Genomic DNA, 26,544 nt, shown 5'->3' on the forward strand with positions numbered 1-26,544 from the left:
GGTAATTGACAGAAGTGTCTGCAATTACTACTTTCCCTGTATCTATGTCCACGTTATCAGGAGACAGGGCCTATTTCTCCAGTTTTTTAATCTGGTTGGGGTTTGTGGCTTGCGTTGACCAACAGAATGAGGCAGAAATGACACTGTGCCCATTCTGGGCCTCACGAGGCCTTGTACCATGTCCATCCACTCTCTCCTGAGGAAGACTGCCACCATGATATGATCACTATATGATCCCTGTGTGATCAAGTGTGGGCTCATCTGCTGGAGGATAATAGATCCCACAGAATAGAAATGAGCTATCCCAGCTGAGGTAACACCGGATGATATAGTGTGGGGTGGGCGACACAGGACAGGGCATCTCAAAGCCCAAGAGATTGATCATTAGTGTGCCCTGGAACATAGCAAGGGTCACAGAGGCCCAGGGTAACCACTATCCCAGTCTACATATACCAGGGTTTCCCAGGACATGGGAATTTCAGGGCTAAAACCACAAAGCCTGGGATGAACCAGGACACTTGGTCACCTTACAGCAAGGCTAATCAGTCCATGAACTGCATGGCATTACTGAAGAGGAACTAGAAAGATTCAGGAAAGTGGGGTGTCTTACCCAAGAGCACACAGTTAATTCATTCATCCCTTTTCTTCAATTAATCATACATTCAATGTCACTTAGGTTCACAGTCCTGTGACATGGCTGTTTTTCTCTACGTGAAGAAGATTTAATCATAATATACATAATAAAAATAATAATAATAGCCTTTGCCAAGTGTCTATCATCTATCTGGGATGGTTCTAGGCATTTCACATATATTAATCTATTTAATCTTCACAATAGTCACAGGAAAGAAGTACCATTATCCCTGTTTTACAGATGAAAAACTGAGTCTAAAAAACGGTTAAGTATGTGACAATGTCACATAGTCATTAGGTGGCAGGACTAGGACATCTGGGGCAGTCAAGCTCCAGAACATGCGTTCTTTATCAGACCCCACACTGTCTGGTGCCCATCTCAGGGTGTCCAGTCTGACTGCATTCGAGACAAATCCACCCTCCAAAGCCAGCAGATCCCACCCAGACCCCTCACTCCAGCCGAAATGTCCCACGCATCTTGATGAAGAGGGACGGACAGGAAGACTAAGAAGGTCACAGGCGTGCTGTGCCTGGGTTGAACCTCGGTACAAGAGGCTAACTTGGAGAGTGCTGAACCCTGAAGAGTGTGACATCATGGGCCAGAGGGACCTGTGATATGGTGCATGACATCACTGTACCTCGCTTTCACAGCTACAAAACTGGGAATCTGGACCAAACTACGATTAAAGCCCTGTCTCGACTTGGGGGAATCCAGTTCACCCAACGATTTCCATTCAACAGAAATAACTGAGGTCAGGAACATCGAGGCAGCCATGAAACATGAAAAAAAAATCAAATTAACCTAAAGCAGCTGGAGCATCATTCCTCTCCTTTTCCTCTTTTGGTAATATGTTTTCCAGGCTGCTATTCTATAAAAATCAGGCCTCCGATCTCAGGAGCAGCTGAGGAAAAACAAGAAATAAGAAAGATTATTTCTTGTTTGTCTTTATAGATAGCGTCTATAATCAAAGCACTTTTGAACTCTCCACCCCTAAAAAAAAAAAAAAAAGGCCTGTGTCTGCACTTTTCCCCCTAGAGGGAATGTTGTTGGCTTTCTTCCTCTTCATTTTGACACTTTCACTTCCTTTGCTGCAGGGTGAAGTGGCCACCAGACTCAGGGTGCAAGTGTCCATCTCTTTCCACAGTGTTTCATGACATTGGAGCCTCCAAGAAGAACCCGTGTTAAGAGTTTCTCTTCAGGATGATTGGACTGCTCTACCCAGCATTGCTGAGGTGAGTGATTCCTCCAACAGAATCTCTCTGTCACGTTGCCCATAAAAATATTGAAGATGCTCTAGTTGATGATTTATGAGTAAGTCAACTGCTCTTTGCCACTTCCACTTCAAGGTGTAATGAGCTAACCATCCCTTCTGCCGTCTCACTCCACCCAACTGCGCTCTGGTCATATTCCCCGCTCTCTGGTGAAGCCATAGATTACTCAGCAGAACCCTGAGGCGGGCTTCCACGGGTGAGGTTTCTATCCCACTAACCAGACGCTCTCCCTCCCTGAGGGCCAGCAGCACTGATCCTTCCTTGGGCTCTTTCCCATCACCTTGTTTTCATGACTCCATGCTTTCCCCTACTTACCCTCGCGGAGGAACACAAGGAGTTTTCTGAAATCAAAAACATGTATGTTCCCTCTAGATATTTTAAATTTTAGCTCCTTCCTTTCTAATAACCCCTTCCAGAAATGTCAGTAGGGGATGCTAATCAAGTTAGTTGTTTATTGAAAGCAGGCTACTTTCAGCCCAATGTTGGGCTCTGCTGGGAACTGTCTATGACATAGTGCTATTCTCAGACTTGTAATCTAATTGAGAGACAAGTAGTGTTCATCCATTCATTCCTATGGACATTCAGTACACAATTCTTGAGTGCCTCCTGTATGCTAGGTATTAGGGAAACCATACAAGTGGTTTCCAAACTCTGAGCTCTGGCCCCCTGGGGTAGGAGTTGGGGAATGGAGCTATGACAGAGGGTTGTAAATCCACATATGTCACAAACAGTGTCTGCACATTTTTATTCTCTTCTTATTCATGCATTCATTTGACAAATAGGTACTGAGTGTTTATAAACTTGGAATAATGTCTCAGATGTGTCTGTGTATTTTCCAAAAGCATTTGGATGCAGTTGTGATCAATTAAAAACAAATCCACTTAAAAGTTTTACTGAATTTGAAATGTCCTTTTCTCACTGAGTATTTTCTGGGTCAGTGGACACCAGAAGTTCATTCTCACCATGGACCTGCAGAGAAAGAGTTAACACTTTTAAAATGTGTTCTTATACTGGAAAATGTGGGAACGTCTGCAAGAGAAGGTTAACAGAGCGTCCATAACAATACCCGAAGGTGTGGGTTTTGTAGGATGACAGCCAGGAATGTGTAGGCAAAGAAACCAGGGAGGTGTGGGGGGGAAGCACAGAAGCATGGGGGGGGCACCAACGCTATATTTAAACAACCCTTACCCATGTTGGTCTACAGTATGAAGACCACATTACTTTAAAATATGCACATAAACTCTCTCTTTTAAAACGATTTAGTGACAAGTTATTTTATAAAATTAGTATATATATCATAACAAATAAATAATCCAGAACATCTAAATCTCCACCTTACTGCCCAATGCTGATTATTTAGCTCCATTTACGTGACATAGGTTTTTCTAAAGCAAAATATACTACAGTCGTCTGTGTTCATCATTCTTTATACTTTTCCAAGTGCTTTCCCTGTACGTGGTTTGATTGAGCATCACTAGAACGATGAGATGTGGACAGGACAGGACAGGACATTATTCTGATTTTATAGATAAAGTTAGAATGCTGAAGAATAGACAATGAATTACAAGGATACAAAAATAAGCAAGGGTTAGCTAGGTAAAATTGGCAGGAAAGTGGATTACGAAGAAATGTAAAATGGCCCTGGGATGCAGAATCTGGAATTTGGGAAAGAGGAGGTAAGCTAAAATCCTGTGCTTCTACGGGCGGGCCATCATGAGAGTTCTAAAAAGATTGTGCTCATATTAAACACCAATCTCTTAAAATAGAAAAAGAGACATTTTAAGAAGGGCCTAGAAAAAAAGGCAAACAACAAATATTTTTTTAAAAATGGAAAATAAAATCTAGAAAAGACAGTCCAACAAGCAGAGTGATGCACGGCAGGAAAATTAAGGGCAACTAAGTGAGGTTCAAGTTGGCTAAATGGAATTCAACCCAGTAGGACTTTCTGTTAACTGTACTTTCATGGAACAATAATTCATGTGGCCTAAAAAAAGTCCAAAAGATTAAACTATATTGGGTCTCATTTCAGGTGATGCATATTTAAGTGAAAGGCCTCACTGTCAAAAGAATGAGCTTGGGTTTGAATTTTGCTTTCAACACACATTAGCCATTAGGCAACTACTTAATACTTAAACTGTCCGAGCTTTGTTTTTGTTTTTTTTCCATCTCTAAACTGAGTATGATGACATTTCCCTTGCATGGTTGCTGCAAAGATTCGAGATGTTATATGCAAAGCACCTAGTAAACTACGCAGGACATTGCAGAAACTCAAGCAGGGAGAGTTGGTATGTTGGGTGGTGATGCTGGGTCTAATTTATATGCATTCTCTTGGCCTGAGCACTAGACTTGGAGTCAACAGAATCTAAGTTTTGGGTCCTGACTCTTCCGCTTAGTAACCATAAGATGAGATATTATTAAAGGTATTTAGGTTTATTCATCCTGAATCTCTTTTTCTCATATAAAAATGAGTATAATTTCCCCTCCTATTTCTAGTTCAAGGTTCAAATGAAATGGTGTAGGTTAAGTTGCTCTTAAATATAAATGTCATATAAAAAGAATATCATTGCTGCTAAAGTCTTTAAAAACTAATCATCTAGGTTAAAACAGATGTGTCACTATATATGTAACAATTGTATCCCTGTAATAAGAACATAGGGTAGAAGTCTATCCATGTTTTCAGAAGGCCTAGTAGCAACAACAACAAAAACCCCTCAAATTATAAGAAATGTTTAGTTAGCATAGGGGAAATTGTTCAATTTTATGGATAAGGAAACATTTGAACAGGCTTACAAGGGTCATGGTGGACCGTCCATCTCTAGGTTGACATCAGAAAGGATGAACAGCCTTCTGTCCCGAGTTTATCAGAGAATCAGAGAGTCCTCAGCCCAGGAGGGACCAGAGATAGTGCCACCCACCCATCTGGTTTAAGCCAGAGAAGTGAAGTTATTTAATCACAAGGACACCCACAGGGAGCATCTCCAGGGGCCAACTTGCCCCCTGCCTCTACCTTAGGCTTCTGCTCACTGTTTTCCGTGACTACCCCGTTACTTCGGTGCAACTGCCTTCCCCCATGGCTTTAAAATCTCTGCGTCTGGTAAATGGGAAGGACTGGAGAGCAAATGCCAGGCTGCCTGCTAAGCTACAGGACAAAATCTCCCTCGAATGTTTCCGTGTAGGGCCAGAGGGCAGTGAGGGGCTGGAACTTGACATCTTGAAGTTCCTCTCCTCCTTTTGCATTTATGATATCATCCAGGAAACATTTAAACAACCTAGATGGAACGCAATGTCTTGCCAGGTGGTGGCTTGTGATATATACAGACAGCCCCGACTCACAAAGAGAGACTACAGAGGTCCCATGCACACAAACAGCTGCTGCCATCCGCCTGGCCCCCCCCACCTTGCAGCTGCCGTGGGCTGGGTGAAAAAATTAAAAAAGAAAGAAAGGGGATAGAAAAAAAAAAAAAAACTTGGACCACTTGCAGATTCGGCACATTCAGAGGCAGAAGAAGGCAAGAAGCTGTGGAAACAGGACTCGCATAAGGGAATGGACTCTCCAGATGAATTTTCAGCCACGGGCGATCTGGCATCAGCCCCCACTCTCTTTGCCCTGAAAAATCTCCTCCCGGGAATGACTGTCCTCTTCCATCCGGAAGACTCTATCAATGTACGATTTTGCCTCCAAGCCTTTTTGGAAGAAGGCAGGAATAAATAATTTACCATTAGAAATCTCTTTCAAAAAGCCCCTCCCCTCTTTAATGGTTGATAATAAGAGTGCCTACCTCATGGGGTGGTTGTGAAGACAAAGTGAGTCAATGAAGAAGTACTTATAACTGTGCCCAGTGTATGCTTTAACACTGAGAAATGTCACAAAAGTGTTGGCTTCCTATATAACCATGGTTATTTCCACTTTACAGATGAGAGAACTGAGGCTTAGAGAAATTAAATTACCCTAGCTAAGTCATAGGACGTAGAGGTAGAAGCAAGATTCAAATCTAGGTCTGTCTCCAAATCCTATAATCTTAACTACTGTGTATAAACAGTCATATGCCTGGCATTGGGCAGTCATTAACACATTAGCAAGAATTTACTCAAGCACATTGTTTTCTGCTGAAAATCAACTCAGCTCAGCTGCACTCAGGAAACAGGAATTTTGACTAGGGAGGGGGGCAAGTAGGTTATTTGGGGAAAGAGCAGAAGAGCTGATCGAGAGACCACAGCTGGGTATTGAGTAGGAAGCCTGGAGGCAGTGATACCCGTGGACAGGAGAGGTAAAAAAAAAAAAAAAGAGCAGTTTAGGGGGAGTCAAAGATGAATTCTGACCCAAGTGAAATTTCATCTCGATCTGACTCAGGAGAAGGGGGAGGAAGATTTCTATCTTTTTCCCCACCTACCATCTCTTGTCCCACCCACGGTTCCAAATTACTTATTAGTACTCTTGGTAGACTACAAGAAAGTTTAAATAAACTTTTGTGGGCTGGTTGGAAACATAATGCTTCCACTCCCATTTGTCTTGCGTTTCTTTTGGGAAATGTGTGCTGAGTTCCCAACAAATGACTTGTAATGTAATACAACGTCTCCCTGGGTTAGGCACCTTGCTGGGTGCTGGGAATACCAAAGGAGATATAAGGCAAGGTGTGTGCCCTTGAGCAGGAGCCCCGAGGGGGAGAGATGTGTAAGCAGCTAAGAGACAATGCGCTGAGTGCAACGTGTTGAGTGTAACAGGAGAGGTGTGTACAAAGTGCCTTGGAGCACAAAGGAGGGGGACGGGGAATTGCTTTTAAATCAACTTTTGGAATCCAACCTCTCGGCAAGTTGGGAGCTGCATGCAATGCATTAGAAGTTACTGTAAGGACGTACTTACCATTTAGTACTGAATGAACTCATTCTTCAACAGGACTGTTGCCTGCTTTTTTCCTGGCAAGCAGTAATATCAGTATCTGTGTTTTTTTCGAAGAGGTAAGAGAGAGAGGTGATTGCATGGACCCTGAACTCAGACTGCTCTGGTTTGAATCTGACTTTCACTTACTAGTCATATGACATTTGCCTCTTTCGGTCTGTTTTTTTATCTGTAAAATGGGGCCCATGAAAATACCTTCTTCATAGGGAAGATAAATGAGCTAACGCATGCAAAGCCCAGCGCCCAAGATGGAGTAAACATCTCACCCCAATCTGGCTACAACTAACTGGGTGACAGATATTAATTGGCTTCAAATAATTTCACCAAGTGGAGCTGTGTTTCTGGAAGATCGTTTTAAGGGATACACAGACAAGCATGTTTACATTGTTTTTTAAAGATTTATTTATTTGGGAGAGGTGGGGAAGGGCAGAGAGAGAGAGAATCTCCAAGCAGACTCCATGCTGAGCGCAGAGCCCGGTGTGGGGCTCGATCTCACGACCCTGAGGTCATGACCTGGGATGAAACCCCGACACTTAACTGACTGTGCCACCCAGGCGCCCCTTGCATGCTCACGTTTTAATAGCATGTATTTATCCTCACATGTTGGGGGGGGGAATACATATAACCCATCAAACCCAAATTTTAAAGATATCATTTCCTAAGAGGAATAAAAAAAATTAGAAATTTTTAGTGAAACTAAAAGAAAGCTATTTAGGAAATAATAGTCAGATGTTACGTCTTGTCTTTCAGAATAAAAGTACCAAGCTGACCAGGAGACTTAAATCGAGGCTAGGACAGCAGACAGATGTTTCACTTTAAATTTTTCTTCTTCTTTTCTTTTTTTCTTCCCCCCCTTTTTTTTGCACTGGGTATGGGCTTGAATTCATTTTAGTTTTCTTAATATCAAATACATCTATGAAAGAACATATTAAAATCTTCTCTAGATTTTTATTTTAAAGGGATATGGGGAAAAAACATCACAGATTAGGAACTGCAGCAAGTGATGGTCTCCCTTTCTGTGTTTTCTCTCTGTAATGAAATTCAAAACTTTCATCGAGGACTCTGGGGAAAGGCACCATTTTCTAATGCCCTAACTAAAGGGAGAGTGCGTCTGAATAGCAGAAAAGAATGCCTTCTGCATGCCCGCACTTTCTTGGCCCCAGTTTCCATCCTGGTGGAAAAATTCCCTGAAGCCTACGACAGCTGAGCTTTTCGCCTGGAATTCAGATGATCAGAAAAGGAAAATTCTACCCTGACGTTCTGGGGGTACTCGAGCAGCTTGTGATGCACACAAAGGCCAGAGAGTGGACCTGCCACCTGCCGCGTCCACCCCACAAGCTGGGGGAGCTCGAGCTCAACGGGATTCGAGTTTGGGGGAGGCAGTGGGAAGGAGACATAAGAGATGAGGACAGGCCGGTGTCGACTCATTCGCTGGGTTTCCCCCAAGTTGCAGTAAGGTCTCTGGGGCACCCAGTTACCTCTACCCTTTCTTTGTAAAAATTACCCCCAGGAAAGTCCCTCTGTCTATCACAACAGTTAGCCTTTGAAGCTTATGGAATGGTCATGCCTGGACGGGGTTTCCCTGGGGTCAGTATCCCCATCCAGGCTTCTCCTGGCCCGACTATGTCACCTCCACTGACAGGCTTGAACAGAGCGGAGTGTGTTAAAGGCACACAAGACCAAGGGACACTCTGCATGCTATGTCTGTTAAGTAGAGCTGTCGCCTCATACCAGCCTATGCGTCTTCTCCTCTCTCACTCGTCCTGTGCAGATGGCCTCCACTAACTGAGCATCCTCCCTTGCCCTCCACCAACCTGGTCAAGCAGTCTTTTTCCCCCAGCTAGGAAAGGGAGAAGCAATGAATCCCCTTGTGGGTCCCACCCTGGGAGAGCAGGGACAGAGGAAAGAGTACTCACTGATTGGGGGCAGTAGGTTTCAGATAAATCCTTTTACTTCAGCCTCAAGAATAGGATTCTCAGGTACAATACAGGACACCCAGTTTCATTGGAACGTCAGAGAAACAACAACTAACTTTTTAGTAGCAGTATGTCCGAAGTACTCATAATAAATACTTAGATGAGATGTTATTTGTTATCTGACATTCCTATGTAACTGGGTGTCTATATTTTCATTTGCTAAATCCGACAACCCTACTCAAGAACAACCTCATGAGGCTGGCATTATTATTCCTGTTTTAAAGATGGGCAAATGAGGTTTGGAGGGATTGAGTGACCGGCCAGCAACCACAGTGCTTGCGGGTGACAGAGTAGAGATGTCATTTTTGACCCAGACCCACTGATTTCAGGACCAATGATATTTCTACAATACCAAACAGGGATCCGAGCCTTCAACAAAAGGACTAGATAGGATGCTGATGGAGGAAAGTGAGACATTCTCGAAGGAGTATGGGGAGATTCTTGGGTGCCTTGTCCAAAATGTAGAAAATCGTTCAATAAACAGTGGGTGGCTGTAATTGAATTGAATTATTACCACGTTTGGTAGCTAAAAGACTCTGCTCCTTCCCTATACACACTCCTAAGAAACACTTGTCCCCCCCTCCCAGCTCTAGTCCCCCTTCAACAGGACCCTTCAGCTCCTGCAGGGAGCACTTCACCCCATGTGTATAAGCAATGGTAGATGAGGTCATTGGACACAGCTCCAAAAGAAGATTCGAGTCATGTTACATCCATTTAACACATGGAGGAAACCCACAGGGCTGAAGGAATTGGCTGGCCCAGGGAATAAACCGGTCCTCTTTCAGCTGGATAACCTTCAAAGCTCAGTGTGTGTAGCTTAGTCACCTTGCTTGAACCAGGCCACCTCACCAGAACTTGAAAATATCGATGTGCCCTTCAGTTGGTGTTGTTTTAGGATAGCAGAGGCTGTGGGGATAAAGAGAGGGAAAGGGTATTCTCCTAGAACTCTTTCTCACTTGTACATAAGATCAATCAGTAGAAACCTTCTGCCTCGTTTCCTTCTTAAATCTATGAAGCTCTATGAATCTGGACACAGGACTCTTTTTGGAGTACATACAGCTCAGAGATGCCCACAAACCTCCAGGTCCCAAGGGAAATTACTGTGGCTCTGTACATAGGGGGACATCTTACCCTCCTCATCTTAAGTCCCAGTCTTTTCCTCCAGACCCTCACTGGAGAAGCCACACGAGGATAGAGGGTAGCCAGTAAGAGCCAAGGAAAATGGCATTGAAAGAAAATGTGCACCCAAATCTGTCACCACTGGGAAAGTTGGCTACCTTATAATCATTTTAATATCTGATGATGAAAGCAATAAATTCTCATTGTGGGGAAAATTTGAAAGTGCTAAAAAGTATAAAGAAACAAAAACTACCCATAATCTCCTCATGCTGAGAGAGAACCTCTCCTAAAATTGCGGTGAATTTCCCAAGGATCTCTGTCCATATAATAAACATAATTGGCCTTATACTTCATCTATGACTTTGTATTCCACTTTTTCTAACCTAACAAATTATAACTTCCCTCACATCATTAAAAACTCTTCAAAGAATCTTCATGACTTTGATGACCCATTAACAGATACATTGAAAATGGCATAATTTATTTAATTATTCTCCTGCTGCTAAAGATACAGAGTGTTTCCAAGGTTTTTCCCTAATAGAAGTAACATAGCAGTGAACATCTTCCTCACATACATTTTTTTATCAGACCCTCGGCACCTGTTCCCTTATGTCTAAAATCTAATATAAAGTGGCATCCGATATTTGACCCAAAGATATGTGTCTTATCATGTTTTCTGTTTTTGCCATGCTCGACAAAGGGCCCCATGTCTTCCAGAGGCCCCACCAACTGAACTAGTTGGAGAAACACTGTGGTCGAGTATTGAGCAAGGACTACCTAGTCCCTTGTCAAATGAAGGGGGCTTCTTCACAGCCGGGAGTTCCAATCCCCTGTAGACTCGGGCCGTGGTTTGTAAGAGAGAGACAGAGACAGAAACAGAGAGATAGAAACAGAGAGAGAGAAAATCCCAGGAAACATTCTCAGAGAAAGCACCGCACGATGTAATGCCGCTGGGAACGTGACAATAAAAGTCCTCAGAACTGTGCCGCTTGGTATTTTTACAGAACCATTGCTTGCTGATTCAGTTAATGATAATGTTGGGTTCCAAATTTTTTCCAAAAGGGAGTCTTAAGTGTTCTCAACTTGGACGGGGCTGGCTTAAAAATAAACAAATAAGTTATATAAGTCCAAACTTTGGAGGATCAGGTTTTAGAAGCCCAAACTCTGGCGTCGGATTAAAGGGGCCCGCTCACATCCTGTGGTGGGGCCTCACGTGCAGCCTTCAGGGAGGAGCAACAAGAGAACATTCCAGCGGTCCCTGAAATCCAGCTTCTAATTTGAGCACCAACACCCACCAGGAACCGTGCAGAGGGCACCCCGCGTCGCAGGGCTTAGAAGACAGGGGAGAGAGACAAAAAAGCAAGTGCCACCACGGGTAGCTGGGGACGGACTTCTCTTTTTTTGCTTTCTCCCAATGTCAGATCTTTGGAAAGGCTTAATGGTGTTATTCAAGAGCTGTCATCTTCTGCTTGGCATCTGGCTGCGTTTTAGTGGGAGGCGAACCAATTACTTGAAAGCTTCTAAGACTCCTCCTCCAGGAAGAAAGACGTCAGATTCCTCAAAGTGACCAGGGTGGAGGGAGCCCCACTTTGGGTCCAGCTGCGGGAACTTTCGAGGGACAGGAGCAGCCCAGGGCTCCGGCGGGGTTCAGAATCCTCCATGCACTCCAAGAGTAATAAGAATATGCAAAATGTCACAAATGAGTGTCTCCATTCAAGTATTTAGGTATCGCAGTTATTAAAAGCTTTGTAAGTGGGAGGTGCCGAGGACCCAAGGATAAAAGATGAAGTACAATAGACCCTGCCCTCAAATTGCTGATTCTCACTGAGGAGAATAGATCTGGTCACAAATAGCCAGAAAATGCTACATGCCCATCACAAATGGCAGTGGAGACCAGGGATGGACACGGGCCAGGAGAGCAAGGTAAAAGCAGTACTCACTTCTAGCCAGTAACCGGCTTTCTGGACTGTGGGCCCAGTGTGGCTATAGCCTCAGATTTTCCAAAGCAGGAGAATGCGATTTTTCTGTAAAATATCCCCATTTCTTTTTAAGCTGGCTGAAAAAAATTGTTAACACTATGCAAACTAAACAAAACATACCCATGAGCTGGATCAGAACAAGCCACCAGTGTGGACCTCTGATGCAGACTTTATTTGTTAATATGGAGAAATATCTACCCTTATGAAAAAAGCACTTTACATAAATATGTTGAATATGATCTTGTTCCAAATCATGCATTTAACACATAGGAAAAAGATGGAAGGTGATACATCAAAGTGTTAACAGTAGATCCTGGACAGCAGGACTATAAATGATTTTTTTCCCCTCTTGTTTTTCTGTCTCTAATGACATTTTTACAATGAGCATGTGTGGCTTCCATAATCAGAATTTTCAACAAAATTAAAATTTTTATAAGAACACCCAAGTGTTGTTTTATTATGAAACAGGTAATATATTTTGAAAGCTTTAAGAAATAAGGAAAAATTAAATAAGAATAAGTATTGGAAAATGTTAAGAATAATAAGGTTGGAGTAATAAGAAAATAAATGGTGTACATTAGACATTTACAGTGAGATTTACAGGCATTATTTTACTTACTCTTCTCAACTTCTGTGTAATGGGACTACTGTTATTCCCATGCACAGGGGAGAGGATGAGGCTCAGAGACATTAAGTAATTTGCCCAAGGTCACACAGCTCATAAGTAGCAGAGCTAGAATTCAAAACCCAGGTCATCTGCATCCAGAGGGTATGTGTTCTCCTAACCTTAAGTAGGAGATTAGTCCCCCACTTTCCAAGGTTTCAGTTTCTGAGTTTTCAGTTACCTGCAGTCAACTGTGGTTGGGAGACAGAAGATCTTCCTTCTGACAAGTCATCAGAAGGTCAATAATAGCCTCACGCTATGTCCCAAGTGCCTACACCTGTCACCTCACTTCAGCTCATCGTGTAGGCATTTCATCCTCTCCCATCATCCCAAGAAGAAGGTTGAGTATGGTACTATCAGGTATTTTGAGAGAGAAAGCGAGAAACCACATTCACATAACTTTTATTACAGTATACGGTTATAATTGCTCCATTTTATTATTATTAGTCGTTGTTCTTCATCTCTCCCTGTGCCTAAATTAAACTTTACCACAGTCCGTTTGTATAGGAGAAGCATGGTATCTATAGGGTTTCAGGCATCCACTGGGGGTCTTGGAAAGTATCCCCCGTGGATAAGGGGGGAGTATTGTACTAGAAGCAAAGTGAATGAGGAAGGTCAAAGAGATGGTGGTCTTTGACCTGAGCCTTGAAGACCCAGTAAGAGTTCCACCCGTAGAGATAGGAAGGAAACAATATCGCAAAGGAGTTGAGATGATCCCAGGGGGCAGAGCGAGAAATTCTGATGAAGTGAGGTAAGTGGGCTGGAGACAGTCACGAGAGTCGGAAGTACTAAATGCCAGGCATGCTAAAGAATTACACTATATTTATAGTCAGTGAGAGCCATTGACATTTCCAGTACCAGAAGGAGATGGGTGCCATGGTGTTATTAACTTGCTGGGACCGCCATAACAAAATACCACAGACTGCGGGGCTTACACAACAGAAACTTATTTTCTCACAGTTTTGGAGGCTGGAAGCCCAAGAGCAAGGTGTCGGCAAGCTTGGTTTCTCCTGAGGCCTCTCCCCTTGGCTGGAAGAGGGTCTCCTTCTCAGTGTGCCCTCCCATGACCTTTCCGCTGGCATCCCGCCTTCCTCTTCTCCTAAGGACACAGTCGGATTGAATTAAAGCCCACCCAAATAGCCTCAGTTAACTTGATTTCCTTTTTCAAGGCCCTGTCTCCAAACACAGGCACATTCTGAGGTACCGAGGGTTAGGACTTCACGTGAATTTGGTGGAAAACCCAGACCATAGACACCGCTCTCATCTCTTTCCCTCCTCCCCATTTTCCTCAGTACCAAACAGCCCAGCGTGAACAATGACCATCTCTGCGCTGGGACCCTCAACACTTATCACTGGAGAAATGTGTTATGAATTACTGCTAAGATTTCTCTCCTGATTCTCCTGGAGCTCTGGGAGTTCAGATGGCCAGACCGGTGTTGGCCCATGAGGTCACGTGCAAAAAAGCACAGTCCAAATAGCCATAGGGGATTTTCAAAAATATTGTAATCTCTGACTTGCGTCTTCCCAAGCAAACTTAAAGAGGACCCAAATCATAGCCCTCCAGCCACACGGATAAGCCTAATTCTCCCCTACTCACGGCAGCTACTTCCTTTCTTCCCTCTAAACCCCTAGACTACAAAGACAATTCTCTCCCCTCGCCTCTTCCAACCTCCCAACTTTTTATTATTTAATTCCTTTCTACAGGAATCAGGGCACAGGGTCATATTAATAATTGTCTACCTCAGGGCGCCTGGGTGGCTCAGTCCGTTAAGTGTCCAACTCTTGGTTTCAGCTCAGGTCATGATCTCAGGGTCGTGAGATCGAGCCCTACATGGGGCTCTGTGGTCAGCGGGGAGTCTGCTTGAGAGTCTCTCTCTTCCTCTGCCTCTGCCCCTCCCCCTCTAAAATAAATAAATCTTTTAAGAAAATAACCGTCTAGCTCATCACACGCAGATATGTCTCCCTAACGCCACTAACACAAGCCGGCGTTGGCATAACCCCTTGTAAACCAAAGCTTTTTTTCACTTCAATTCTATCTCCTGATGCTTCTAGCAACTCAGGCAACTAGAAGGCAATTTCATCTTTGGAGGCTGGGGGAAGAATGAGGTTTTCGGAAATATTTCTGACAAACTTAAGGCTGGCTAGTGGTGGGGTAGGAACTGGCCGGTCCCTACAGCCTTCTTCTCAGGACTCGACCCAGGATGCTTCTATTCTCAAAACAGGTGGCAATGGGGGTTTGGCCCACAGCCCGGAAGTGCCCCGTATAATATTAAGAACATTGAAATATCCCAGAGTTGCCCCAAAGTAATTTTCTTTTTTTTTTTTTTAAGATTTTATTTATTTATTTGACAGAGAGACACAGCGAGCGAGGCAACACAAGCAGGGGGTGTGGGAGAGGGAGAAGCAGGCTTCCCGCCGAGCAGGGAGCCCGATGCTGGGCTCAATCCCAGGACCCTGGGATCATGACCTGAGCCAGAGGCAGAGGCTTAACGATTGAGCCACCCAGGCGCCGCCCCCCGCAAAGCAGTTTTCCCTTGCCAGAAAGCACAGTAAGAGATGGCAATCTACATATAAATGCAGGACTTTTTTTTTTTTTTAAGATCATTATGGTGTTTGGGAGAGAGGGGGAATTTTTTTTTTTCCAGAAGAGAGTTGTATTTTTAAAGCGGTTTTCCTTTTGCAAAGTGGCAAACTTCCCTAGGTATTTTTCACTCTCAAAAGTTCTTGCAACCTTTATTGACACCCTCTGCCTGTGTCAGATGGCAGGAGCAATGGAAGTCATTTGGCACACGGCACGGGAGATGGCAGGGAAACAGTCCCTCCCCTCCACTCCGCTGTCCCGGTAATCTGTTTTCCTCATTGCTGCAAAGGAAACCGTAAGCGCATTTTGCCCACTCCAAACCCCTGAAACTGAAGTTATGAGGTCGGATGGAGGAGGCCAGGAAAAATAATTTCTTGGGGTGGTTTGCTGCTTTCTGAGGCCTTTTACTAGTGACCTGTAATACTAATTACCCCGCTTTCCTGTCTGAATAAGACATCTTTATGATGATTCACGGCTGTGGAAGTCAGCGTCAATAAACAGGCCACTGAAATTCAATTCTGTTGCATCTCAAAACTGGATTCTTAGGATCTTCACAGGTAAATCCAGTCTCCTTGTAATCCAGGTCAGTGTTGGGTATAGACATGGGAGCAGGAACTCCGAGGCCTTCGGGGGGGAAAGGAACCTCTGGTGGTGGCCCACTTGGGGACAAAGCATAGAATCATTTCTTTCTGGGACACCTGGGTGGCTCAGTCGGTTAAGCGTCTGCCTTCGGCTCAGGTCATGATCCCAGGGTCCTGGGATCGAGTCCCGCATCAGGCTCCCTGCTCTGCGGGGAGCCTGCTTCTCCCTCTGCCTCTGCTTGTCTCTCTCTCTGTCTCTCATGAATAAATAAATAAAATCTTAAAAAAAAAAAAGAATCATTTCTTTCTGCTCTTTTGGGTTTGTTTGTTTTTAAAGGAGATCAATGTCTAAGAAATCCTGGTTCCATCATTTATTGGCTACATAACATTTTTTTGCAACTTTATCTCTCCGTGCCTTGGTTTCCTCATCTGTAAAATGGGGGAAATAGCAGTACCTACCTCAGAGGGTTTTCATGAGGCTTAAATGAGTTAATATTTATAAAGCAGTTAGACCAGTACCTGGTACATAGTGAGGGCTCTCTGCGGATTTGAAAAATACACTTGGAGAAAATAGTCATGTTTAATTAAATCAAGCAGAGTGACCTGAAGGGCAAAGTTGGCTGCCTGTACCCTGGGATCTGATGCTCTCTTTCCTGCAGAGTGAGCCTGAGTAGGACACCCAGAGGTCAGAGCAGCCCTTCAACAATGAACCAAGAAGTGAGGAGGGAAATGCACAGGTCCAGAGCCGGCCGTTTGCTTTCCCAGGCCAGCGAACAATCGTTCTCAGAAACAAAGTTAGCCGACTTCAAAATTTTCCTCCCTAGAAAAGAATTTTGAGGGATGCTTGGGTGGCTCAGTTGGTTAAGTGTCTGCTTTCGGCTCAGGTCATGATCCCGGGGTCCTGGGATCGAGCACCGCATTGGGCTCCCTGCTCTGTGGGAAGCCTGCTTCTCCCTCTCCCTCTGCCTGCCGCTCCCCCTGCTTGTGCTCTCTCACTCTCTCTGTCAAATAAATAAATAAAATCTTTTAAAAAAATGAATTTGAAAACTATACCTCTGCACACATGCTTAATTTACCTAAACTTTATCAAAATTTTAAGATTAGATGATTGCAGAAGATACATTATACACTATAAAAATTGACATTTGAAAAGAAGACAGTTGCATCACTATTTTAAACAAATCCTATGGAGTTATTACCTCGGCAAATATCCTAGCAATTTGCCACCCATCATTACCCATTTAAAAAATACACAAATGGAAAATAAAAATTAAAACAATATATACACAAACAAGCTTTTCTTTCATACTGAGAAATCCTACATTTCTCTTTTATCTCCTTAAACTGCTATTCTATTTGTCTTCCTCCTCGGAATTTTATCCTAATAAAATTTTTGTATGTTAGTCTTCCGTTCATCATCCTGTTGTGCTTCTCTGCAACACACATGGGAATATTGTTTCCTCTGGCCACTAGGCTCTAAATATAAAAAAAAGGAAAGAAAGAAAAGAAAGAAAGAAAGAAGGAAGGAAGGAAGGAAGGAAGGAAGGAAGGAAGGAAAGAAAGAGAAAGAAAGAAAGAAAAAGAAAGAAAGAAAGAAAGAAAGAAAGAAAGAAAGAAAGAAAGAAAGAAAGAAAGAAGAAAGAAAGAAAAAGAAAGAAAGGAAGGAAGGAAGGAAGGAAAGAAGGAAGAGGGAAGGAGGGAGGAAGGAAGGGAGAAAGAAAGAGAGAGAGGTTCCTTGAGATTTAAGTATCATAAGTACTAGCAGCATACAACTGATCAAAACATCATCAATATATTTTAACTTTTGATATGTAATTATAATCTCAGAAGTAATTTTAATGCATTTCAATGAGATGGGTGGAGATATTTCCCCCAATTAGTTAATATATTCAAGAATGACTATCACTTACTATTAGAGAGATTAAAATTAATCTAATTAAAAGATTAGAATCATTGCTATTCCCGACATTCAGTTCTTTGAACTCCTTCCTAAGCGTATGCCCCAAACACAATATAACTCGTAAGCATCTATACCTTTGATTAGGTCTTTCTCCAATTTTACTGAAAGTAAATAATTGAAAACCATCTAATTTGGGAAAGGATTTGTTATTCAGTCATTAATGTCTCATTCTGTGAAGTATAACCAAAAAGGCCAAGACTTGTAAATTACTATTATTTTACTTGCTATCTTTTCATTTAGAGGCACTTTGTTAAATTAGTTTCAGTAAGAGTTGAGAAAATCAAAATACTTATTTACATCTTTTGGAGTAGAACTACTTTAATGTTTTTATCTTGTGGGGTGCTTTAAATAAAATTTTGTCAAAATCTTATTCAGATTTGGCTCATTCAACTGATGAAAAATATTCTGTCATATAACCCAATTATCAGACAAATCAGCCAAGTTAGGTACATTTCTTGTCATTAAAAGTGTGACTTTATTTCTTAAATGAGTGTCTTAATAATCATTTTGGAAAGTATTATTAAAAAAACCTCTGAGAAATAAATTATGGAATGCATCATAGAAAATAGATCACTAAAAAGCAGCCACGTTTACATTGATATAGATCAGATATAATTAATTTTATAATGAGTGTAAAACAGGATAACAATGCTGTTTCTCATTACTTGATTTGCAATAAAATAGCACACTATTTTCCCAAAATTATGTTATTTGTGGAGCCAGAAATGTGATAGAAAGCATGATACTCTTTCTGTAAGTTGTGTGAATGTGTGCTTCTAACTCTGATATGTGGCTTTGGGAATAATTAAATAAGAATTATGTCCAAAAATCAGAAGTAATTTTGTTAATTTCCTTAGTTCTCATGCCTAAACTTTTGTTTAATGAAGTTATTTAATAAGAAAGTAATATGTATCCATATACTACTAAAACTAACCGAACCAACATGTATCAAAGACCTAAGTATTTATTCATAAGAAGTAGGTAAGATACGATTTTTATCAAAATCAGCTCCAACAACCTCATGGAATAGCATATACAATATCTGAAAAATGTAACCTAAAATTTCTATCTTCAGGTTTTATGCAATGTATCATGGAAATCTTGGTGGTCCGAGAAAATATTCCAGTTATATCTTTTAAGAGTTAGCATCATTAATTAGCCTGGACAGCTCAACTGGTGTCAGGCACTTTCCTTTCCAGTTAATGATAAGTCCTAGGGATGAGGAATCAGACTTTTCTTAAATACACAAATTGCCCCAACACACACACGCACACACATAGGCACAGATGTTGCCGTTAGTAGTCAGATTCAACCACAAGAATAAAAAGATTATAGGATACCCATCCATCAGATAATAATGGCCAATATTTAATGGGCACTTACTAGGTGCCAGTCACCATTCAAAGTTATTGACATATACTAGCACTTAATTGGTCCTTAAACAGCAACTTTGTGAGGTTGGTCTGATAAGCGTCCCCATTACCAGAGGAGGAAATGGATACTCAGAGGCCACAGGACTGGCAGCTGGGGAAGGCAGTATGTCATCCAAGGGCGCCTTAGCCCCAGAGCTCAGTTTAATCATCACACACTTGGCCTTCCTGGCAAATGAGTTCATTTATTATTACTTCCATTCCATAATTAACCACTACTGGTCCGTAATAGCAACCCCGGTGGTAGGCAGAATAATGCCCTCCCCAAAGGACATCCATATTCTAATCTCTGGGACCTGTGAGTGCGTGGCGGGAGGGCCTTTGCCGATGTGATTGAGTTAGGGATCTTGAGATGGAGAAAATGTCCTGGATTACCCCAGTGTCCTCAAAAGGTGTATCAGGGAACGGGAGGCCGGAGAGTGAGAGTCAGGGGAGACCTGACCGTGGAATCAGAGGTCAGAGTGAGTGACTGCTGACTGTGAAGATGAAGGAAGGGGCCATGAGGCAGAGAACAGCAGCAGCCCCGAGAAGCAGGAAAAGGCAAGAAAACAGGCCCTCCCCTAGAGCATGCCTAAAAGAGCACAACCCTCCCAACATGTTGATTTTAGCCACATAAGGACCAGGTCAGACTTCTGACCTCTCCAACCGTAAAATAATAAATCTATGTTGTTCTAAGCCGCTATGTTTGTGGTATTATTACAGAAGCAATAGGAAACTAATTCAACCGCCAAAGCACAAAGCAAGGGCATCAATCAGAGGAGGGCATGAGCATCGACCAACCATCGTATACAAGCTGATGGCAGCGCCACGCTTGCTGCCAGATAAAGCCGGGAAATACGTTTGAGCAGCTAAGAAACAACAAATAGGTTCTTGTTTCTGTTCTTGCCTCTTGTCTCCGCTTTAGAATAAGTGAAGATTATCCATGGAGATTCTCATTTTTACTTTTACAAAATTGACTTTGGTGGTTCTTTTTATGAAACTTTCCCCTCCTTTGCTTCAGTATCAATTTTTGCTTGAAGACTTTTCAAAACTTTCCCTTTCCGAACATTTCCTGCTGGGTTTGAGCCCTGACTCTACCAGTGAACTTGCTCCCAGACCATTGGCATTATTATAATTGCTGCGGTAATAATTCATGTAACTATTACCCCGTGCTCAAAGGAAGCACCTTCTCTGCTCTTACATAATTGCTAATTCCGCTGTCAGACGGTCTTCCTGCATCTCAAGCTCCACACAGCAGCCAGAGGGAGTTTTCACTCCAGAAATCTGACAGTGTCATTCCTCTCCTCCAACTCCTTCCCTGACTCCCACTACACTGAGAATGAAGAACAGATTGCTAAGCGTGAGAGCCAAGCGCCCCTCGTGATTGGCCTCCCCTCATGGTCTCCCAAACTCACCCGGCGTCTCTCTCCCAAGCTCTGCCAGACTCCAGCCCTACCATGCTGCTCATCGCTCTGAAACGTGGCAGGTTCTCTCAAGCCTCCGTACCTGCACATCCTGCTTTCTTCACCTAGGGCAACATCTGCTCCCTTTTCCATCAGGCTAATGCTGTCCCCTCCTTCCCTGACTCAAGGAGAGATCTGATTGTTTCCCAGCATCACCGGCAAAGACACAGTAATAGACATACAGGTGTGAGTCCAGAACATCCACCCTATTTACCTTTGAGCTGTGGTTTCCTATGTCATCTATCTCTGATTTCTCTGATTTCCTGGCTGGATACTGAACTACCAACTTCTGTTTTCTGGCTTTTTGGCTTTGGTCTTTTCCACTGGACCACCGACACTGTGATGCTCAGTCCCGTGAACCTACTACCATCTGCAGCCCCAGGTAAGAGACATTCCCAGAGGATTCAGCCTCAGGTTATAGCCACCCCTCCCCCTACACACACACACACACACACACACACACACACACACACACACACAGCCCAGATGAGAAAACACTAAGGGACACTGATATAATAACAATAATCTATACCTATTGGGTACCACAGCATGCCAGGCATTATGTTAAGCACTTTGTTTCTTTCATAAAAAAGAACAATCAGGGTTCCTGTGTGGTGCACTTGGTTGAGTGTACCATTCTTGGTTTCAGCTCAGGTGGTGATCAGGGTCATGAGGTCAAGCCCCGTGGCCAGCTCCATGCTCAGCATGGAGTCTGCTTGAGATTCTCTCTCTCCCTCTCCCTCTGCCCCTCCCCACTCCTCCTCCCCCATGCTCACACTCTCTCTCTATATAAAACAAATAAGCCTTTTAAAAAAAATGAAAAAGGAAAAGAAAAATGACCTACACAGCAGGTATTATCTTTTCTCCACTGACAGATGAGGAAACTAATTTCACTAAGATGAAATACCTTGTCTAATGCCATAGAGCTTTTAGTGATCGAGTAGCTGGATCACATACCTTTTGGGAGTTCATCAATTAACCAACCCCAGTCCATTGTTTTCTGATCCTGTGGACCCCCAGCCACCCCCACCACACTTGAAAGTACTTCTCTGAACTACCAAAGTTACTTTTCATTTAGTTCACTGGAGTCTAATTGTGTGGACCTGTGTGTCTCCCTAGAGACATGAGCTCCTTAGAGTAGGGATTGTGTCTTTCAAAACTGAGCACACAAAAAAAGCACAAAAAACGTCTTTCTAAACTATTACCAGTGGTCCCAAAACATATCCATTGCCCTAGCTTTGCACACCCTCCTTAACTGCATTTATGCATACACCTACCAGGAAGCTAGGAACAAAATTTTGGTCTCCTATCAACCCTCTCAGTTCAGGTTCCCAGTGCAATTATGAGTTCTCCTTCTGAACTGATTTTTAACTGGCATATTAGGTTGGTATTGTAGGTCACTTCCAAATCCCTCGAGAAATCAAAAGTGTTTTTTATTTATAAAAGAATGCATATGTATGTGAGAGTTTAATAAAATCCTAGGAAAGTGAAGTTTAAAAGCTGAAAGGATCTATGAGGGGGCAGGGTCAGCTGGTTCACATGTTCCTTTTTGCAGACAAAACAAGCAAGGTCAATGCCAAACTTAAAAACTAGTCCCTGAATACATTTTGTGTTTGGCCCACCTGATTTTTTTTTTTAAGTTGAGTCAATATTTTTAAATTGTGTGCTCATACACACACACATACAGAAAGAGAAAGTGGGAGGGAGGGAGAAAAAGGGTTCTGTTGGTTCTGCTTCTGTTGAAAAATTGAAATATCTGGTAGCCTCTAGGTATATACCCAAGAGAAATGAAAACATCTGTCTATGTGAAAATTTGTATGTGAATGATCATAGTGGCATTATTCATAATACCCCAAAAGCAGAGACAGTCCAAATATCCATCAACTGATGAATGGTAAATGAAATGTGGTAGATCCATATAATCCGTACAATCCCTAGAATGGAATATTATTCAGCCATAAAAAGGAATGAAGTGCTGATACATGCTGTAACATGGATGAACCTTGAAAAATAAGTGAAAGAACAAGTCACAAAAGGCCCAACATTAAATGATTCCATTCATATGAAATGTCCAGGATAGGCCAACCTGTAGCCATGGAAAGTAGATTAGTGGTTGCATGGGGCTAGGAGAGAGCAGGAATAGGAGTGGCTGCTAATGGGTAATGGGTCTCTTTTTGGAGTGACGAAAATGTTCTAGAACTGATTGTGGCAATGGCTGCACCACTCTGTGAATATACAAAAAAACATTAAATTGTTTAAAAAAATACGCACATATAGACATATACCTGCATATACATGGGTGTGTGGATAGATATAGACATGAATATGTAGCAACAGGGGCCCACATAACTGTGGAATTCTAGTAATTATTGGCTGGATCTAAGTCATGGCTACCGCCTTTGAATGAAACTTCTTCCAAGGTCTCCACCACTCAGCTATCCCCAACTACAAGCTTCACCCACTTCACTCAACTGTTTTCTGCCTGGCCTGGGTCTTTGAGTTTTCAGCTTTGGGTCAAGACTATCATGGAATTTCAAAGATACAAAAGATGTCACCAGTCTAATCTCTTTACCAATAGGATAACAGGAGTCCCCATTCTTGTCACGGTCACCATCATTCATGGTCACCTCATTCATGGTCATGAACACCATCCTCTGCTTAAATTCTTTCAGTGAGGGTCATTTACTCCGTAGTGAGTCATCCCATTACTATTGTTGCTACTGTCATTACTGTTAATAACATTTATGTAATGGCTTGAAATTTACAGAATGCTTTAACTGCTTTATCTTGCTTGATCGTCGTAACTAACCTGTTAATTACTTATTGTTATCCACATTTTACAGATAAACACACTGAGAAATTGGATGACATGTCCAAGGAGGTGGAATTTGAGCTCAGATTTTCTGACTTCAAATTCCATGCTGTTATAGTATGAAACATTGCCAACATACATAAAGGTGCAAAATCAAGTAAGAGACATCCAGGTACCCACCATTGAGATTAAAGAGATGTCAACTTTTGCGGTATTTGTGTCAGAACTCCCCCATGCTCTTTATCCTGTGCTGGGGTTTACCATCCTTGAGAGGACCCGATCACCCCAATGTGGTGTGTATAATTAAGTCCAATCCCTCCATCATGGAGGGCCATTCTGTCTTCATTTTAAACGGATGTTCTTGAGGATTTCCTTGGTTCAAAGGAAATGTCTAAAGGAAAAGGGGGACACAGAGGGAAGAATGATACAGAAACACTTGGTGAATGTTCTTATTTTAGCATATATCATTCGTGACAATCTCTCCCTCTCTTTTTCTAACAACTGGTTAACTCTACTTTCAAGAACTCCATGAGATGGACCCAACTGTTTTGTTACACGAGAGTACAGCTCTGTCAAATAAGTGGACTTTAACTAGGCGGGTACGGGCCAGGTTGTAGTAAAACCAATGGTGCTGTTGTGCTGGAATCTACTCAATGGTTGGGGAAATAACCTGACGTGGGGTGGAGCAATTTGGAGAGGCTTTTCCAACTCTACCACTCGTTGACTGTCCCATCCACACAGTGGTTGGTGTCCCTGGGCCTCCTTTCCATCCTATGTAAAATGGAGCTAAGAACACAGGCTGGACCCCTGTTATCCCTGCCCCAGCCTGGGCCAGATGTGCTCTTTCACCCAGCACAGCTAAGGAAGAATCACCCTATGCCTGGAAATGCAACTCATTTCATGAGCTGAATGCAATCAGAGGGCTGAGGAGCCAGCTCAAGATGAGTCATCTGGCTCAAGAGTTGATTGTCAGTGGTCCTAGCAACACACTTCACCACCAATAGCCATTTCATTTTATCTCTGCACAGATGCTCAAACCACAGATTTCCTGGGTCTGCAGCCTCCCAGGAAATGGAAGCCAAACAACAGATGATTCATATTTCCTCTAAAGTGGCAAGAAAAACTATCTGCCACGGAAATCGCCACCAACCTTGCAAAGCCCTGGCCTGAGGTTCTCCTTTCACGTGCTCAGCTGATGGGCTTGGGCTCCCCTGGGTCCAGAGACTGTCTGTCCTCTCACTGGGTTCTCTCCAAAAATGAGAGGGGAAAGACAGAAAGAGCTGGAGGAGGAGAGGATAGTTAACATTTATTAAGTGCCAGTGTGAGCCGGGTTCTGACTCCATGAGCCACTTTACATCTATTATGTCATGCAATTTCACTACAATAAAGTGAGGCAGGTATTCAATGCTATCTGCCATACTTTACTTTCTCTTTTTATTGTCCATTTCCCTCACTAAATGGTTCACTGCTCTATCTCCAGTTTCTAGAACTGGGATATAATAACATATAGTGATTATAAATAATGCTCGTACCAGCTACTGTTCTGAGTGCTTTAACACACTAACTCAAGCAAATAGTAATAGTAATAATCAGCACTTAGCTTTTGCCAGACCCTGTTCAATTTCCATACATTAACTTAGTTATTTCTCACAACAACCCTATGACTTCAAAATAAAACAAAACCAAACAAACTACTATCTCCACTTTCCGGATGATGCAGCTGAGGCATGGAAAAAAAACACTGTCTTGCCCATTCTCCTATAGCTAGATTCAATTCCAGGCTCTAGTTTCAACCATGATGCTAGTCTACCTCTCTCAAGATAGAGGCTTAATAAATATTTGTTAAATGAATAATCATACCCATTTTACAGATGCAGAAATTCAGCTACTTGCTAAGATCCCACAGCTTGTAGGACCAAACTAGGATTCAAACTGAGACTTGTGTGATCATAAACTACCATAACCACAGCCTATGAATTATTTTTAATTTTAACAAAATATACAAAGCATAAAGTTTACTGTTGTAACCACTTTTAAGTGTACAGTTCTGAGGCATTCAGTACATTCATACTGTTGTGCAACCATCATCACCATCCATCTCCAGAATTGTTTCATCTTCCCCAGCTGAAACTCTGCACCCATTAAACACTAACTTCCCATTCCTATAAAATTCTTAACAAGGAGAAATGTGGCCAGAGTTCAACCCTGGAGTGAGAATTCAACTATGCGGGATGATTTGAGAGGAGCAATAAAGAATTCCCGCCCTTGAAATTTGCTCCTCTGTTAGCGGTCATAAATTCGGACATTATACCATTAAACAGTCATTCTTTTGATTTTTTAGAGATCTTGAGATCTTCAAGAGCCCAAAGAGAAGGTTGGGATATCAGGCAGCCACAATGCAGGGATGGCTTAAAGGGAAGATTAGAAAGGTTGGCACCGAGAAACTCCCTTCTCTTCTAGCTTGTTCGGGACTGGGGGCTGCCTTCTTTTGTTCACTCATCAAATATTGGGGAGTGCCCATCGTGTTCCAGGCACTGCTGAAGCGCTGGGGATATGCTGATGAGCATTATCATGGGGCTCCATGGAAGAGTAAACAGTATGACCCTCCATGCTATGGAAGAAGGGCTCAAACTCTGGGAACACATAGAAGGAGTTCAAGGAAGGCTTCCCAGGAAAAGCAACAACTAAGCCCAGAACTAAAGTTTGCATAGGGGTCATCTTGATGAAGGTGGCTGGAGAGAAGTGGAGGGAGGGCAGGAAGAATGTTCCAGGGCAAAGGGAACAGTATGTGTAAGACTGGAAAGCAAGATACCTGTGTGAGGAATAGCACAATTGTCAACAGAGGGGATGAGGCATGGTGTGGGGAGAACAGAGAGAGAGAGAAGGCTGGAGTGGGTGTGGGGACCTGATCAGGTCAGGCCTTCTAAACCAAATGAAGGAATATGGACTTTATCCTGACAGCAACTTGGAGCCACAGTGGATTTAAAGCAGGGAGGCGGCACACTCAGATTTGCATCTCACAAAATGTGAAAGACAGAAAGGAAGGAGGGACAGAACTGGGAATAGGGTGACCGGGTAGGAGTTGATTATGTAAATCAGGCCAGAGATGAGGGTTCTCTGAACCGGGGTAGTTGGCCACCGCGGAGATGAAGTTGGTAGACAGGTTCAAGAGTGACTGTGGGAGCAGAATTAAGAGGA

At 42.8% G+C, this 26,544-nt stretch overlaps 1 protein-coding gene across 4 annotated transcripts in view; it reads left to right on the forward strand.

Annotated features, from left to right (window-relative positions):
- Positions 1–1,723: 1,723 nt before the first annotated feature.
- The window catches only part of RBPJ (recombination signal binding protein for immunoglobulin kappa J region), a 217,247-nt gene continuing 192,426 nt past the window's right edge, over positions 1,724–26,544 (forward strand). For all 4 annotated transcript variants that reach the window (XM_032400135.1, XM_032400130.1, XM_032400128.1 and 1 more), the window contains exon 1: positions 1,724–1,866. Coding sequence is in view for 1 of the 4 variants with exons in the window: in XM_032400126.1 (XP_032256017.1) it covers positions 1,835–1,866 (32 nt within the window). In the remaining 3 variants the exon portion in view is untranslated. The remainder of the gene's footprint in view (positions 1,867–26,544) is intronic.

This window comes from Phoca vitulina, unplaced genomic scaffold (genome assembly GCF_004348235.1).
Source record: "Phoca vitulina isolate PV1807 unplaced genomic scaffold, GSC_HSeal_1.0 scaffold3, whole genome shotgun sequence".
Classification (NCBI taxonomy): Eukaryota; Metazoa; Chordata; class Mammalia; order Carnivora; family Phocidae; genus Phoca; species Phoca vitulina.